Below are 14,878 nucleotides of genomic sequence, written 5' to 3' on the forward strand. Positions count from 1 at the left end.
ATTCTCTTTGAATATCTGTGTTCTAATTTTCACATATGATGAACATCAACAGCATTTCTCAGGTATCCACTACCATTCAATTAGAGCACTTATGTTTTTAACTGTCTTCTCTAGAAACCTAAATTTCAAATTATCACTTGAAAAAAAATTTCTAAAAAAAAAAAAAGCAACACTGAAAGAAACGCTAACACATACATCAAAGTTTATATACAAACACACATATTACAGCATAGTTTGTGGTTCTAAAAAATGAGAGTCATTCAGCAACTGGGGCCTAGTTAAGGCAATAAAGGCACACCTATGCCATGGGATACTATGCAGTAATAAAAAGAACAAAATGGGTCTCTATTTTCATGGCAAAATGCTGATGATACATTATTAAATGAAAAAAAGTCTCAGATATCGCCAGAATGATTTCATGTATTGTTTATAAAACTGGAACTATCATATGTAAACACATATGAGTTGCTTACAAAAGATCTAGAAGTTTGTATACTAGGCCAAAGGAGTAAAATTAGATACAGGGAGAGGAGACTTTTAACTTCTTACACTTTATTTCAATATTGTTTAACTGTATTACTATGAGCCTGTATTTGCTTTTACATTTCAAAAACTCAAATATACTAAAGAGTTATTTGAAAATGCTTTTCATTTTAAATATTTGTAAGATAGATTACCTGAGCCCGAGAAAGATGTAGTCCAAGAGTATAAAATATTTCTTCCAAATCCTTTTCAAGAAGGTAACCACAATGGCTTTGATCAAAGTAAACAAATGCCATTAATAGATCTCTGTTAATCGTGATCATCTGAGTCTTCTCTTTTTCCTAAAGAAAATGCAGAAAATGTAGTACATAATTTTAACCCCTGAAAAGTGACAAAATTAGACTGTGTCCACAATGTACCAAAAATATGAAAAGACCATTGTCTCATCTTAGCTAAATTGAGTTGATCTAGTTACGTGTATGAAGAAACAAATAAAACATACTGATTATCTGTTGTGTCATTGCCGTTTACTCGCTAAGTTGTGTGTGACTTTTTTGCGATCCCAAGGACTATAACCCACCAGTCTCCTCTGTCCATGGGATTTTCCAGACAAGAATACTGGAACGGGCTGCCATTTCCTTCTCCAGGGAATCTTCCCAACCCAGGGATCAAACCCGTATCTTCTGTACTGGCAGGCAGATTTTTACCACTGAGCCACCTAGGAAGCCCAGTAATTATCTGACATATCTTTCCCTGATGCTGGGAAAAATTGAGGGCAAAAGCAGAAGGGGACAACAGAAGATGAGATGGCTGGATGGCATCACTGACTCAATGAACATGAGTTTGGGTAAACTCCGGGAGTTGGTGATGGACAGGGAGGCCTGGCGTGCTACGGTTCATGGGATTGCAAAAGTCAGATGCAACTGAGCAACTAAACTGAATACCAAAATACAACTGACTGAATTCTGCTGAGTGGTACTATATAGATATACAAGGATCAATAAAGTTCATCACTGTTACGTTTAGTACTAAGTATGTTTTACGTAAGAAATGGAAATTGTTGTGTTGAACATAAGAAACTAATAATGTATGTCAAACATACTTCAGTATTTAATACATACCTTATCTTTAGAGGGCCTCTCCTTGCAGTACCTATTAATATCTCTTTTGTCATCTCGTTTGTTTTCTTCCTCATCTCGATCTATACAGTAAATAAAACAGGAGCAAAAGACTCATTTAGTAGATAAATTTCCAACTATCACACAGATTGAAAATACTTTTCTATTACTGATCAGTTTTCATAAAATACAACAGTGAACAAATATATGAATAAAAATAGTTTGGATTTTATAAGAAACAATTATAAAATAGCCCTGAACAGGAAGAAACTTATAAGGAGACCAGAGGGAAGAAGAAAGTGGACTTTACTGATTTAAATACAAGGATTTAATTCAGTAAGTATTTGGGGGATTTAGTTTCCAAAAATGAATGTATTTAATACAAAAAGATTGAAACAAAATTTTTTTAAAAAAGAGCAAGTATATTTTCTTAAAGGAGAAACAGCCAATATAGGAATTCTAACTGCAGATGCATTATTGCAGAATATAAGTGTATGTGAGAATAGAAACTTTTTTTCATAATTAAGAAGACCTAACAATGTTAATATCAGGAAATCAGATGAAAGTTAAACTTCAAAGTTAAACTTCAGTTGTGTCCAACTCTTTGCGATGCCATGGATGTAGCCCACCAGGCTCCTCTGTCCATAGAATTCTCCAGGCAAAAACACTGGAGAGGGTTGCAATTCCCTTCCTTCTTCAGGGGATCTTCCTCACCCAGGGATCAAACCTGGTCTCCACACTGCAGGCAGATTCTTTACCATCTGAGCTACCACAGAAGCCCAGGAAATTGGATAAATTATTCTTAATAAATAAATAAACAGAAAACTGACAAAAAAGTAAACTCCTCTCTCGTCTATCCATAGGCTACCGAGTTTTTGAAGACCTTGGCCACCACCCTCAGGTAAATACCATTACCACCTTGATATTCGGCTAATATTAAAGAATAATATGCTTATGGATTCAGTCCTTACCTCCTAAAATGCTTAGGTTGAAGTCTTAAGCCCCTAATACTTCAGAATGTTGCCTTATTTGGAAAAATCGTCTATGCTGAGATAATCAAAATGAGATTATCAAAGAGGGCTGTAACTCAATGACTGGTGTCCTTACAGAAAGGAGAAACTTGTATGCAGACACATGCAGACAGAAGACAGTATGAGAATATGGGGAAAAGACAGCCATCTACAAGCTGATCAGAGCTGCCTGGAATAGAACCTTTCCTCACAGCCCTCATAAGAAACCAACCCAGCCAATTCTTTCCTCTTAGATTTAGCCTTCAAAATTATAGGGTTTTCTTGCAGATATTTAATGATCAACAATTTTAAAAGAGAAATTTTAGTTCTAGAGGTTTCTGGATCTTTCAAATGGATCTCCATCAGAAAGCCCAGAGTAACAAAGGGTTTTTTGGTAAAATACAAGATACAGTAAACACAAGAAGTTGATTAGTCCTTGAGATATTACAGAGCATATATTCATAAATAATTCACACTATATTCCCTTCTTGAACATTCACAATATAAATAAGCAGCTAAAAAATTCTGTAGTAAAACGTGTAAACCTTTGCTTTTAGCCCACGTTTCCCAAATTTATTTGACCCTAGAATATTTTACTAAACTTAATACCACTTAATATTTTGGAACACACTGGGAAGGACTGTCTTAAGTGAGAAGTTGTATGCAAACAGTATCAGTGTAGAGAAATCTTTATATTAAATAGAATATGCATGTGAAAACACACATGAACCTTGATAACATTATGCTAAGTGAAAAGAAGCCCATCACCAAAAAAAAAACCACCACATATTGCATGATTCTATTTTTACAAAATGTTGTCTAAAATTGTGTATATATCAAAAACCAGTGAGTTGCATGTTTGTAAGTGGGTGAAATGATTGATATATAAATTACATCTCAAGTTGTTATTAAAAAAAAAAAGAAAACAGTGGGCTTCTCTGGTGGTTTGGTGGTTAAGAATCCGCCTTGCAATACAGGGACACTGCTTCAATCCCTGGTTCAGGGAAGATCCCATGTTCTGTGGAGCAATTAGGCCTGTGAGCCACAACTACTAACCTGACACACTGCAACTACTAAAGCCTGTGTGCAAAGACCCTGTGCTCCACAACAAGAGAAGCCACCGCAATCAGACTGCACACTGCTCACCACTAGACAAAGCCCATGTGTAGCAATAAAAACACACCACAGCCAAAAAATAAATTAGAAATAAACGAATAAATCTTAAAAAAAAAATAAAGGGAAACAGACAAATGTTCTAAAACCACTGGATTGTGGTGATGGTTTCACAATTCTATAAAGTTACTAGAAATTATATTGTTAAATTATTAAACTAATTATATACATTTAAAATGAGTGAGTTTGTGATATACATTAGAACAGCAATAAGCAGTATTAAAAAAGAGAAAGTCTATGTGTTTTGAACCTAATTATTTCATATAAAGTACAGGGTGGTTCAACTGCTTGTTTTATTACCATGGATAAATTAATTTACTGCTAAGATCTGCAGTTTCCTCAATTATGAAATGGTTAAGTATCCTCTTTCATTGGTTCACATTTTACAGACATGACCCATTTTGAGTATTTAACTTGAAAGGTGTCACTTTCGAAACCATCTCTCCAGAAACCTAATTTTAAAACATTTTTTAAAATTCTAAGTAATCACTGCTCAAATCTTAGAACATGCTGTGTATAAAAACTATTTGGTAATCTTTTCCACATCACTATCCCCTATCTACTTTTTCAATGACTGCACAGAATTTAACTGCATGTCTACGTCAAAATGCAAATAACTCCCTGTTGTTTTACACAAAAGTTATTCTAGCAACTGTACTGAAAAGAGACTTTAGAGGAAGGGTATAGGGAGGGAAACCAGGTAGGGGGCTATTGAAATAAACCAGGCATGGGCTGCCTTAGGGCTACACTAGTGAAATAAACAGAAGTGAAACTGACAACGTTAGTCACTCAGTCATGTTTGACTCTTTTGTGACCCCAGTGACTGTAGCCCGCTAGGCTCCTCTGTGCATGGAGTTCTCCAGGCAAGAATACTGAAGTGGGTAAGGTAGCCATTCCTTTCTCCAGGGGATCTTCCCAATTCAGGGATCAAACCCAGGCCTCCCGCACTGCAGATGGGATGCTTTACCATCTGATTCATCAGGGAAGTCTATAAAGTTGGTGACAAATGGTCTGATTCTGGGTATATTTTGAAGAGAGAGGCAATATGACCTCCTGATAGAATGGAAATGGAATATGACCAAAAAAAAAAAAAGGATGACTCCTAGATTTTAGCTTAAGCAACTATAAGGATGAGACAGCCATCAAGAGTCAGAGGTCAGAGGATTTGTATGTTTTCTTTATGGTGAAGAGGAAAAGCAGAAGTTCAGTATTAGACATGTTTATTTAGAAATATCAGGTAAGTGGAGATGACAAATAGGCAGTTCATATGGAAGAATAAGAGAAGCCTGATTTGAGATATAAATTTGAGAACTGTCAATACAGGTAGATAGTATTTAAAGTCAGAAGAATGGAAAAGAACGCCCCTAAGGGAGTTACACAGTAGAAAAGGAATAAAGAAAACAACTAAAGAGAGCCAGGACATTCTGACACAAAAGAAAACGAGAACAGAGTTCAGTGATTTAAGTAAAGCAGTGATTAAAATACTGGGAGAATGGGGGAGAAAAAAAATGGGACTGTAAAAAGGGTTAATCTTCATTGAGCAAAGCAGGTAATGAAGATAAAAGAAACAATGATATATTTATATCATATCACTGCTACTGAGCTGAATGTCTTTTCTTAGGCAACTTGAAGAATTTCTACTTTCAAATGGATCAGAAACATACAAACACAAAGATAACATAAATAAGATAAAATATTAACTAATGAAGCAACTGTTGGGTATAAGGTGTTTAACTTCTTTTGTGTTCCATTCTTTCAGCTTCTTGTATGTTTAAATATTTTCACCAATTAGAAGAAAATTAAAATGCTAGGGTAAAAGGAAAAAAATAGAGCGGCAAACCAAAAATACCTTAAGTAGTAATAATTCTCAGAGATAGATAGGTATTACAAAGAAAACTTCTGAGAAAAGAAAAACTTTAAAAAAAAAGCCCCAAATCTACATTGAAACCAATATTCAGTGGTACTCCATATGTACTATAGAGCTCGCATATATGATTAGTCAAGACATCTACTATAAAGCATTTTGATTGAGTTTCATTACTACTGGTAAAAGTCTATTATTTAAAACTTGGGTAACAGGTATGCAAGTGTTTTTTATTAGTCTTTAAACTCAATCTGACTGTGAAATATACTCTTTTGCTTAGATGATAGCCTTCATAATTGAAAAAAATACTTAGTTTTTTTCTAAGGAAGTTTTTCTAAGAAACTTCTAAGGAAGTTTCTAAGGAGTTAGTTTTCTAAGGAAGATTATAACCTTTTCAGGACACACTTTAATGCAGTTTTTAGGGAAAATTTTACTCAAGTTGAATAAGCCATTAATTATATGTGGAACATATGACAGTCAAAACTAAACATTTCTTAAAACAACCCTCTCACCTAAAAATTAGTAAAATACTAGTTAATATATTAACAGTACTTAATATAACATACTTTTACCAGAGAATATTTTACCTTTCCTATTCTAAAAATTACCATAATTATCCATTTCATTGATATGAAGTCACCAAACAAAAATTGTAGTTTTCATCCTAAGGGGAAATAAATGAATCATACCATCTTCTTCATCCTCAGCTTCTTCTGCTTCCATTGGATCATATTCATCTTGATTATTATCCTCTTCTGTTTCATCATCATCTTTAGAATCATCTTTTCTTTTATCTTCTTTCTGTAATTTAAAACATCTTAAAATTAAGCAAGATCTCAAAAAAATTAAATTCACCAAATTTACTTGAAATATTATCACATTATAAATCTTATAATAATGTACTTTTATCATTAACAACATATATAAATAAGCCATCATGCTATATACCTCAAAAATAGAATAACAAAACTAGTTATACATGCTTATATAGGCTCAAAAGACTTAACTTTCCAATAACACACTAAAACTTTTTAGTTTGACTGTTATATTTCACTCTTCTGATGAAATTTATTGTTCTATGTTACACTACAGAAGACTAACTAGAAAACTAACTCAAGCTGCTGGTCACAGAAACAATTACACACCTTCCTTTCATCCCTATCTTCTTTTTTATCTTTATCATCGCCTGATTTTCTCCGTTTGGGTTTTGGCTCATCAGTTTCATCATCTCTTTCTTCTTTTTTATCTTTTCTCTCATCTTTTTTGCTTTTCTTTTCCTTTTCTTTTTTATCCTCTTTCTCAGGAAGAGACAATAATGATTTGTATATTCTGACACCAAAATCTCTTTGGAGCATTTCATTGAAAAGCTCTGCAAATAATGAAACCTATAAAAAGACAAAACAGTAACATTACTCCAGCCAATTTAGTTAGAAACAGTGAACAAATCCAGCAAATTCAAACAAATCCAGTAATTTATCATATGATGACTTGTCACATCCAACAACTAATGTGCACTAACAATAAACTATAATAATTAATGTCGATGATGCCAAGAAGCCTCAAAATCCTCAAAAACTCTTCCGAAAATATAAATACTGCGTTTAGTATACTTTTGACCAAACAGTATAAAAAAATAACGGCATGACTTCATCATGTGTATCAACAAGATGTACTCTACAAGTTTTTATGAAATGCCTACTATGTACCAGGACTGTTCTTAGCAATGTGAATAGAGAAGTGAAGAAAGCAGATAAAAATCCTAACTCTCTTAAGATAACTAATCTAGGGGGACAAAGTATGAAATAATAAAATCAGTAATCAAATTATAATAAAAACAAGCAGGGTAAGAGCATAGAGAGTACGAAGAGTACAGCCAGAGATGGCCTTTCTGATCAAGTGACATTTGAAAAGTAATGTTAAATTCACATACAAAAATGACTTACATTCTAATGATAGATTAAAAGGAAATTAATTAAGGGGATATGTTAGATGGAGAAGAAAAAAATAAAGCAACATTTTGCTAGCAGATGTCTGTTTCTCAAATCACTGTTTTCCACTGTATGGCATTAATTTGAGATCCTCTTACAGCATCTACTAGATATACAGTATATACACTGTAAGTAGAGATATCAAAGACTATTTTTTTCATTAATTTATTTTTTAAATGACTACTGCAGGAGAGGCACTATTAAGAGTTACATTTATTGCAACTGGTAATAAAAATAAAATCACATAGCATATGATGTTTAAGGACACTGATTCATTGGAATTTTCAATGTTTCAAAAACTGTAAACACTTTAATATTTGTAACATACTTTGCATCAGCATCAGAATGCACTTCATGTTTAATAAGCTCAGAAGCCCTCTGTATTTGTTTGCAAATATCACTTTTATCTTACCATCTGGTGGACAATGAATGACCTTCTGGGTCAAGTAGGTATGACTGATTTTTACAGTATAATTTATCAAATGAAACAATGTGAAATATGTTGATAAGATATAATAATTGTACACAATTATAATTTCATATAGGCTATTTACAAAAGTCTTATTTTACAGTTTTGTTTAAAGAATGAACCAATCACTAACATAGAAAAAGAAGTGCATTTCAACTATTTTGAAAAATGACAAATTATGTTGTAAAACTGCTCTAGAGTAATGATACAAAGAAACAGATTCACGCTGAAAAGATAAACATTACCTCAAATGAATGTTCTTTATTATCCTCTAATCTGTAGTCCAAAAGTACACTCAAAGACATGATGCTACAATCAAACTTGCCACTTTTTGCAGCCCAGTTTGGATGTACAACAATAGCCGGCTCATCAGGCAAAATATATCTTCTTTCCCGACGCTGGCGTTCCAGTTCCTCTTGACGTTTTCTTTCTTCTTCCTACACATTTGAAATTTTAAATAATGGTTAAACCTCCACGTATGTATCATACCAAAAGAAAAAGGGTGAATTTCTAACAATGATAATATCAACTTAAAGGGCTAAGAAGAGAGTGAAGTTCAAATTTACTAAAGAAGATAGCCACTTTTATGGCTCCTAATTCTCTATCTTTTTAATTTTCCAGGGTAAGGTGCTGCCTTCTAAAGAGGGGAAAGACCCCACAAACCTCTATTACCATCATATAAATCAGGATATTCTCGGAAAATGGTGGCAATCCCCACATTTGAAAAAGAGACAGTATAATCTAGATACCAAAACCAAAATCCATGTATATTCACAACAAAATTAAATGACAAAGGTATTTCCACAAACCTCAATATACAAGTAGGAGGGGAAAAGTCACAAGATCTAAAACATCTATGTGTTACTGACATCTGTGTAGAGGGGAAGCAGAAGGAAGCAATGAGGTTACCTGCTGAATCTAAGAATAGGAAAGCCATAAAACAGGCAATGGAAAGCATAGCAGGTAAATTTAAAAATAGTAGCTGAAACTAGGTAAAGGTGAGTGAGTACAAGGGGTCAGTGTTAAGATCTAAGGCGTTCTAGGCCTACCTATGAACTTGCAAAGCTGATTTATCAGGGCACCCTTTCAGCAAAGGCCAAACTGAGGAGAAACTTCCAGGAGCAGAATCAACAGTGAACAGGGCAAGAATAACAGAGAGAATAGAGAAGTGGGAGGAAAAGGTCCAGATAAAAAGTGACAGACGGCAATAAAGATAGAAATCTCAGCAAGCCACCATATTTTTGGCAGAACAAGAAAATAACAGAACATAGGGCTCTATGAAGTCAGAAAAGCTATCTGAAGCAACCTCCTTCTAAGAAACTTTAGAAAAACCACATTCACATAAAAATGAGCAACAGAAATGTACTTTGGTCAAATTCCATGCAAAGTTTATTACTGGGAAAAAAAAAGGAGGGGGAGACAGAATAAGGAGCAGAATCACGTCTCTGGCAGACAATGAAAGTGGACCAGAAGACATGGCCAAAAGACAGATAAAAAACCTTAACTTACTATTTTAAAGTGTGCTAAAAGACATAAAGAAAATGTTACAACATATGAAAGAACAACATGAGTAAATATTTTAAAAGTAGAAAATGAGGTGACAGAATTTAGGGAACAATCAGAAAAGATAGTTCCAGAAATTTAAGAAAAAAGTAAAGGAATAAAAAAGCAAATGAACTCAACAGGTAATGCCTTATTTCCTCTAAAATCAGGAACAAGACAAGGGTGCCTGCTTTCACCATTACTATTCAACACAGTTTTGGAAGTCCCAGCCACAGCAATCAGAGAAGAAATAAAAGGAATCCACATTGGAAAAGAAGTAAAACGCTCACTGTTAGAAAATGACATGATCCTCTACATAGAAAACCCTAAAGATTCCACCAGAAAATTACTAGAGCTTATCAATGAATATAGTAAAGTTGCAGGATATAAAATCAATACACAGAAATCCCTTGCATTCCTATACACTAACAATGAGAAAACAAAAAGAAATTAAGGAAACAATCCCATTTCAACGGAAAGAATAAAATACTTAGGAATAAACTTACCTAAAGAAACAAAAGACCTATATGTAGAAAACTATAAAACACTGATGAAAGAAATCAAAATGACACAAACAGATGGAGAAATATACCATGTTCTGGGATTGGAAGAATCAATATAGTGAAAATGAGTATACTACACAACGCAAACTACAGATTCAACGCAACCCTATCAAGCTACCAATGGTATTTTACACAGAACTAGAACAAATAAATTCACAATTTGTATGGAAAAAAAAAACACAAAAAACCCTGAATATACAATGGAGAAAAGACAATCTCTTCAAGAAGTAGTGCTGGGAAAACTGGTCAACCACCTGTAAAAGAATGAAACTAGAACACTTTCTAACACCATACACAAAAATAAACTCAGAATGTATTAAAGATCTAAGTGTAAGACAAGAAACTATAAAATGCTTAGAGGAAAACACAGGCAGAACATTCTCTGACATAAATCAGAAGATCCTCTATGATCCACCTCTCAGTGTAATGGAAATAAAAATGAAAATAAACAAATGGGACCTAATTAAACTTAAAAGCTTTTGTACAACAAAGGAAATGATAAGCAAGGTGAAAATATAGCCTTCAGAATGGGAGAAAATAATAGCAAATAAAGCAATTGACAAAGAATTGATCTCAAAAATATACAAGCAGCTCATGCAGCTCAATACCAGAAAAATAAACAACCCAATCAAAAAGTGGGCTGAAGAACTAAACAGACATTTCTCCCAAGAAGACATACAAATGGCTAACACACACATGAAAAGATGCTCAACATCACTCATTATCAGAGAAATGCAAATCAAAACCACAATGGTCTACAAACAATAAATGCTAGAGAGGGTGTACAGAAAAGGGAACCCTCTTACACTGTTAGTGGGAATGCAAACTAGCACAGCCACTGTGGAGAACAGCATGGAGATGTGGTAACCGCCATATGACCCAGCAATCCCATTGCCGGGCTATACACACCAAGGAAACCAGAACTGAAAGAAATACATGTACTTCAATGTTCATTGCAGAACTGTTTACAATAGCTAGGACATGGAAGCAACCTAGATGTCCATCAGCAGATGAATGGATAAGAAGTTCTGGTATACAGACACAAAGCTATAAAAAAAGAACTCATTTGAGTCAGTTCTAATGAGGGGGATGAAACTGGAGCCTATTATACAGAGTGAAGTAAGTCAGAAAGAGAAATACCAATACAGTATATTAACACATATATATGGAATTTAGAAAGACAGTAATGACGACCCTATATGCAAGACAGCAAAAGAGACACAGATATAAAGAACAGACTTTTAGACTGTGTGAGAGAAAGTAAGGGTGGGATAATTTGGGAGAATAGCACTGAAACCCATATATTACCACATGTAAAACAGATGACCAGTGCCAAGTGTGATGCATGAAGCAGGGCACTCAAAGTCGGCACTCTGGGACAACCCAGAGAGATGGGGTGGGGAGGGAGCTGTTGGGGGTTCAAGATGGGGGGACACATGTACACCTGTGGCTGATTCATGTCAACGTATGGCAAAAACCACCACAATATTATAAAGTAATTAGCCTCCAATTAAAATAAATTAATAAAAAAACAAAAGAGATAATGCCTTAAAGAGAAACGGAGGTAACATGGAAATGTTAAAAATCAAAGAGAAATGAAAAAGTGACCAATATTGAGGAAGCAAAAAAAGTAAACACAAGACATCAGAATTCCTTAAAGAAAACAACAGTGAACAGAACAAATAAAAAATTATTACTTGACACAACTTGTTTGTTCATACCACAATTATTCACAATAGTCAAGAGACAAAAACAAGTATTTCTGCTACCATGAGCTCTGAGGTATCTACTAGAGATGAACTTCAGGTACAATGACAAAAGGATTAGTTGTAAGCATTAGGTATACAGTAGAAAAAAACAAAATTAAGTGAGCATTAAAAGAGTACAGAAAAAAAAAAGAGTACCGTATGTATGCTACATGCTAGGACAATGTATTTATAGGACATTTTTTAAATGCGGAGAAAGCAGGTATAGGAATAGGAAATTCAAAAATATACTTAAAGTAAGCAAGACTTTAATACTGGTGGTGGGGCTACTAATATTATATTTGTATTATGTATCTGTATATATATTCATAAGCACTGGCAAAAAAAAAGTTGACAATTAGAGCTTCAATAAGAAGAATCACAAGGAACTGAAACCCATTAAAAATGTTCAAATCCATGTATTCATAATGTTTAAAAACAAACAGGTAACCATTTGAAGATGCAGGGAATCCATTCACTATTGTAAAAACTGGATAAACAACAAAAAAACAAATAGTGCTTGATGGAGCAGCATATATACTACATTAGTATGGCAGAGGAATGATGCAAATTCCTGAAACCTTTTTTTTGCCACTGTGCCATATATGGGATCTTAGTTCCCCAACTAGGGATTGAACCCGTGCCCTGTGCAGTGGAAGCACAGGATCTTAACCTTTGAACCACCAAAGAAATCCCAACATTCTATATTTTAAACATGAATTTACCAAAAGGCAAACTTGTACCACTGAGTAACCAAAAGAGCAGATGAGAGGAATATGTGAAAACAAGAATTATACTACCACCATTTTTAACCTCAATAAATCAATGGATTTAGGATTTGAGCACCACTGCCCACTAACATCAAAAAGTGAAAATCTGCTTTCTTCTGTTGCTGTTCTGAACAATTCAATTCTAAAGCAATTCCTCCAAGCAAAGTAGGTGTCCACACAGGACTGAGGTTGATGAGAAAAGTTTAGAGCTACAATGGCCCAGAGTAGAAGAGCTGCCTAGTTATCAGGCACTGATAACCAAATGAAGCAAGGAGGGCATCCATACAGAGAAAGTATAGGACAGGAAATAAGACTAAAGTGGAATAAGGAGGATATACAGATTGGAGAGGGAGTGTGATGTATAACTGAGGAAGTAAGCAAATCCATTAAGTATAACAGAAGGCATGTTTCTCATTATTGGGGAAAGGAGTTAAGATACATGGAAAGAGAAAACCAGAATGAAGTCTGTGATGTTGGAGTAGAACTGGAGTTATTCGTGTAAGCTCTTCACTTTCAACGTACATACCACAGTAAATACGATGTACCATTCTTCACTAAAAGGTACCAAGGCTTCCTGGGGAAATGGGTGACTTCAGAAACAGGGCAGGGATAGTAATCAATGAGACTAAAACACTTTATGTCATAATGCAAAATAAGCGAAGTCCTCAAAAGATGACACACGGCTATTTCAAAGAACACAGAAGTCAACTTGAAATGCCTCCTGCTGGACAACTCTGAGATAATTCCACTATCAAATCTACTATTACATCCATAATCAAATTTCTCCAATTATCTCAAAAAATATTGTTAATGGCTTCCCCCACTACCCTGATCCAGGGTCCAGTCAAGTTTCACTCAATGCATTCAGCTGTCATTATTAACCTTCTTTAAGCCATTTTTCTACTTTCATCACATGAACATTTATGAAAAGTTCAGACAAGCTGCTTTGTAAAATTTCATACATTCCAAATCTGTTTTCTTACAATTAGATTAAGGTAAAACATTTTTGGTAGGAAGGCTTAATAAATAATGATGTGTACTTTCACAATACATTCCATTAGTACACACATAATGTTGGTTTATCCAATTACTGTTGGTGTAACACACTTCTGACATCCCCATGTTTCAAATTCAGAAAACACCCGGAAGTTATTCTTCTGGGCATATAAGACTGAGGCACAAACAAGAGTGAATAAACGGCCTCTGAGTCTTAAGAACTGCGATGCAATCAAGGAAACAGTTTTAAAGCAGCAAAATTCTCAGACAAGCACTTCGCCAGAACTCAATCTCTGAACTTAATAGCTCTGTCAAGCAAATTTTCTTTGATTTTTTAATATCTAAAACATTATTATTCATTTTTAAGAGGAAGGATTGAAAACACCTGACTTATAGAAATCATTCAAATGTCTCTCAAGTGAAGAATGAATGAACACTGATACACTGATGCTGTGGAATATTATTTAGCAACTAATAAGAACTACAGAAGCATACAATCTCTAATGCATTATGTTAAAGAGGTCAGACTCAAAAGGTTATATAATTCCATTTACATGATATACTTGAAAAGGCAAAACTATAGGAAAACATATTAGTGGCTTCCAGAGGCTGACCAGGTAGAAGAAGAAAACTGCTTACAAAGAGGTATTAATATAAGTTATTTTTAGGGGATGACAGACCTTTTTTATATATATGATGACTGTGGTAGTGGTTAAAGGGCCATACGTATGTGTCAAAACTTGCACAACTGTTCACTAAAAGGATCGATTTTACTATTATGTAAATTATATCTTAATAGAAGTATATACACATACATATTCAAAGAACCCTATAAACCAATATTAAGTGTAACAGTATTGAAATGATTTAGTATATACCTCTTTATCATCTTCAGATTTCCTATCATCCTCCTCTTCCTCTTCTTTCTCAGATTTCTCTAATTCCTTTTGTTCTTCTTTTTGCTCTTCTACTTTAAGCTGTTTTGTCAGTCGGGCTATTAACTGGGATTTTAAGCCCTTGGAACTAAGAGCTCGACTTTCTAGTTCTTTTCGGAGATCATTTACCTAAACATACACAGCATAAATACACAGAAAATGGAAACAGGGTCATGAAATAAGGAATCATACAATTATCTTCTGTATGAGTTTTTTAGAAGT

At 34.2% G+C, this 14,878-nt stretch overlaps 1 protein-coding gene across 1 annotated transcript in view; it reads right to left on the reverse strand.

Moving 5' to 3' along the window:
* Positions 1-14,878, reverse strand: part of CCAR1 (cell division cycle and apoptosis regulator 1) — a 42,972-nt gene that overhangs the window by 2,658 nt on the left and 25,436 nt on the right. The window contains exons 15-20 of the mRNA XM_052640019.1: positions 14,600-14,785; positions 8,351-8,542; positions 6,794-7,033; positions 6,338-6,449; positions 1,605-1,684; positions 678-824 (exon numbers count right to left, since the gene is read on the reverse strand). Coding sequence (XP_052495979.1) covers positions 678-824; positions 1,605-1,684; positions 6,338-6,449; positions 6,794-7,033; positions 8,351-8,542; positions 14,600-14,785 — 957 coding nt within the window. The remainder of the gene's footprint in view (positions 1-677; positions 825-1,604; positions 1,685-6,337; positions 6,450-6,793; positions 7,034-8,350; positions 8,543-14,599; positions 14,786-14,878) is intronic.

The sequence above is a fragment of the Budorcas taxicolor genome, chromosome 5 (genome assembly GCF_023091745.1).
Source record: "Budorcas taxicolor isolate Tak-1 chromosome 5, Takin1.1, whole genome shotgun sequence".
NCBI classification, from domain to species: Eukaryota; Metazoa; Chordata; class Mammalia; order Artiodactyla; family Bovidae; genus Budorcas; species Budorcas taxicolor.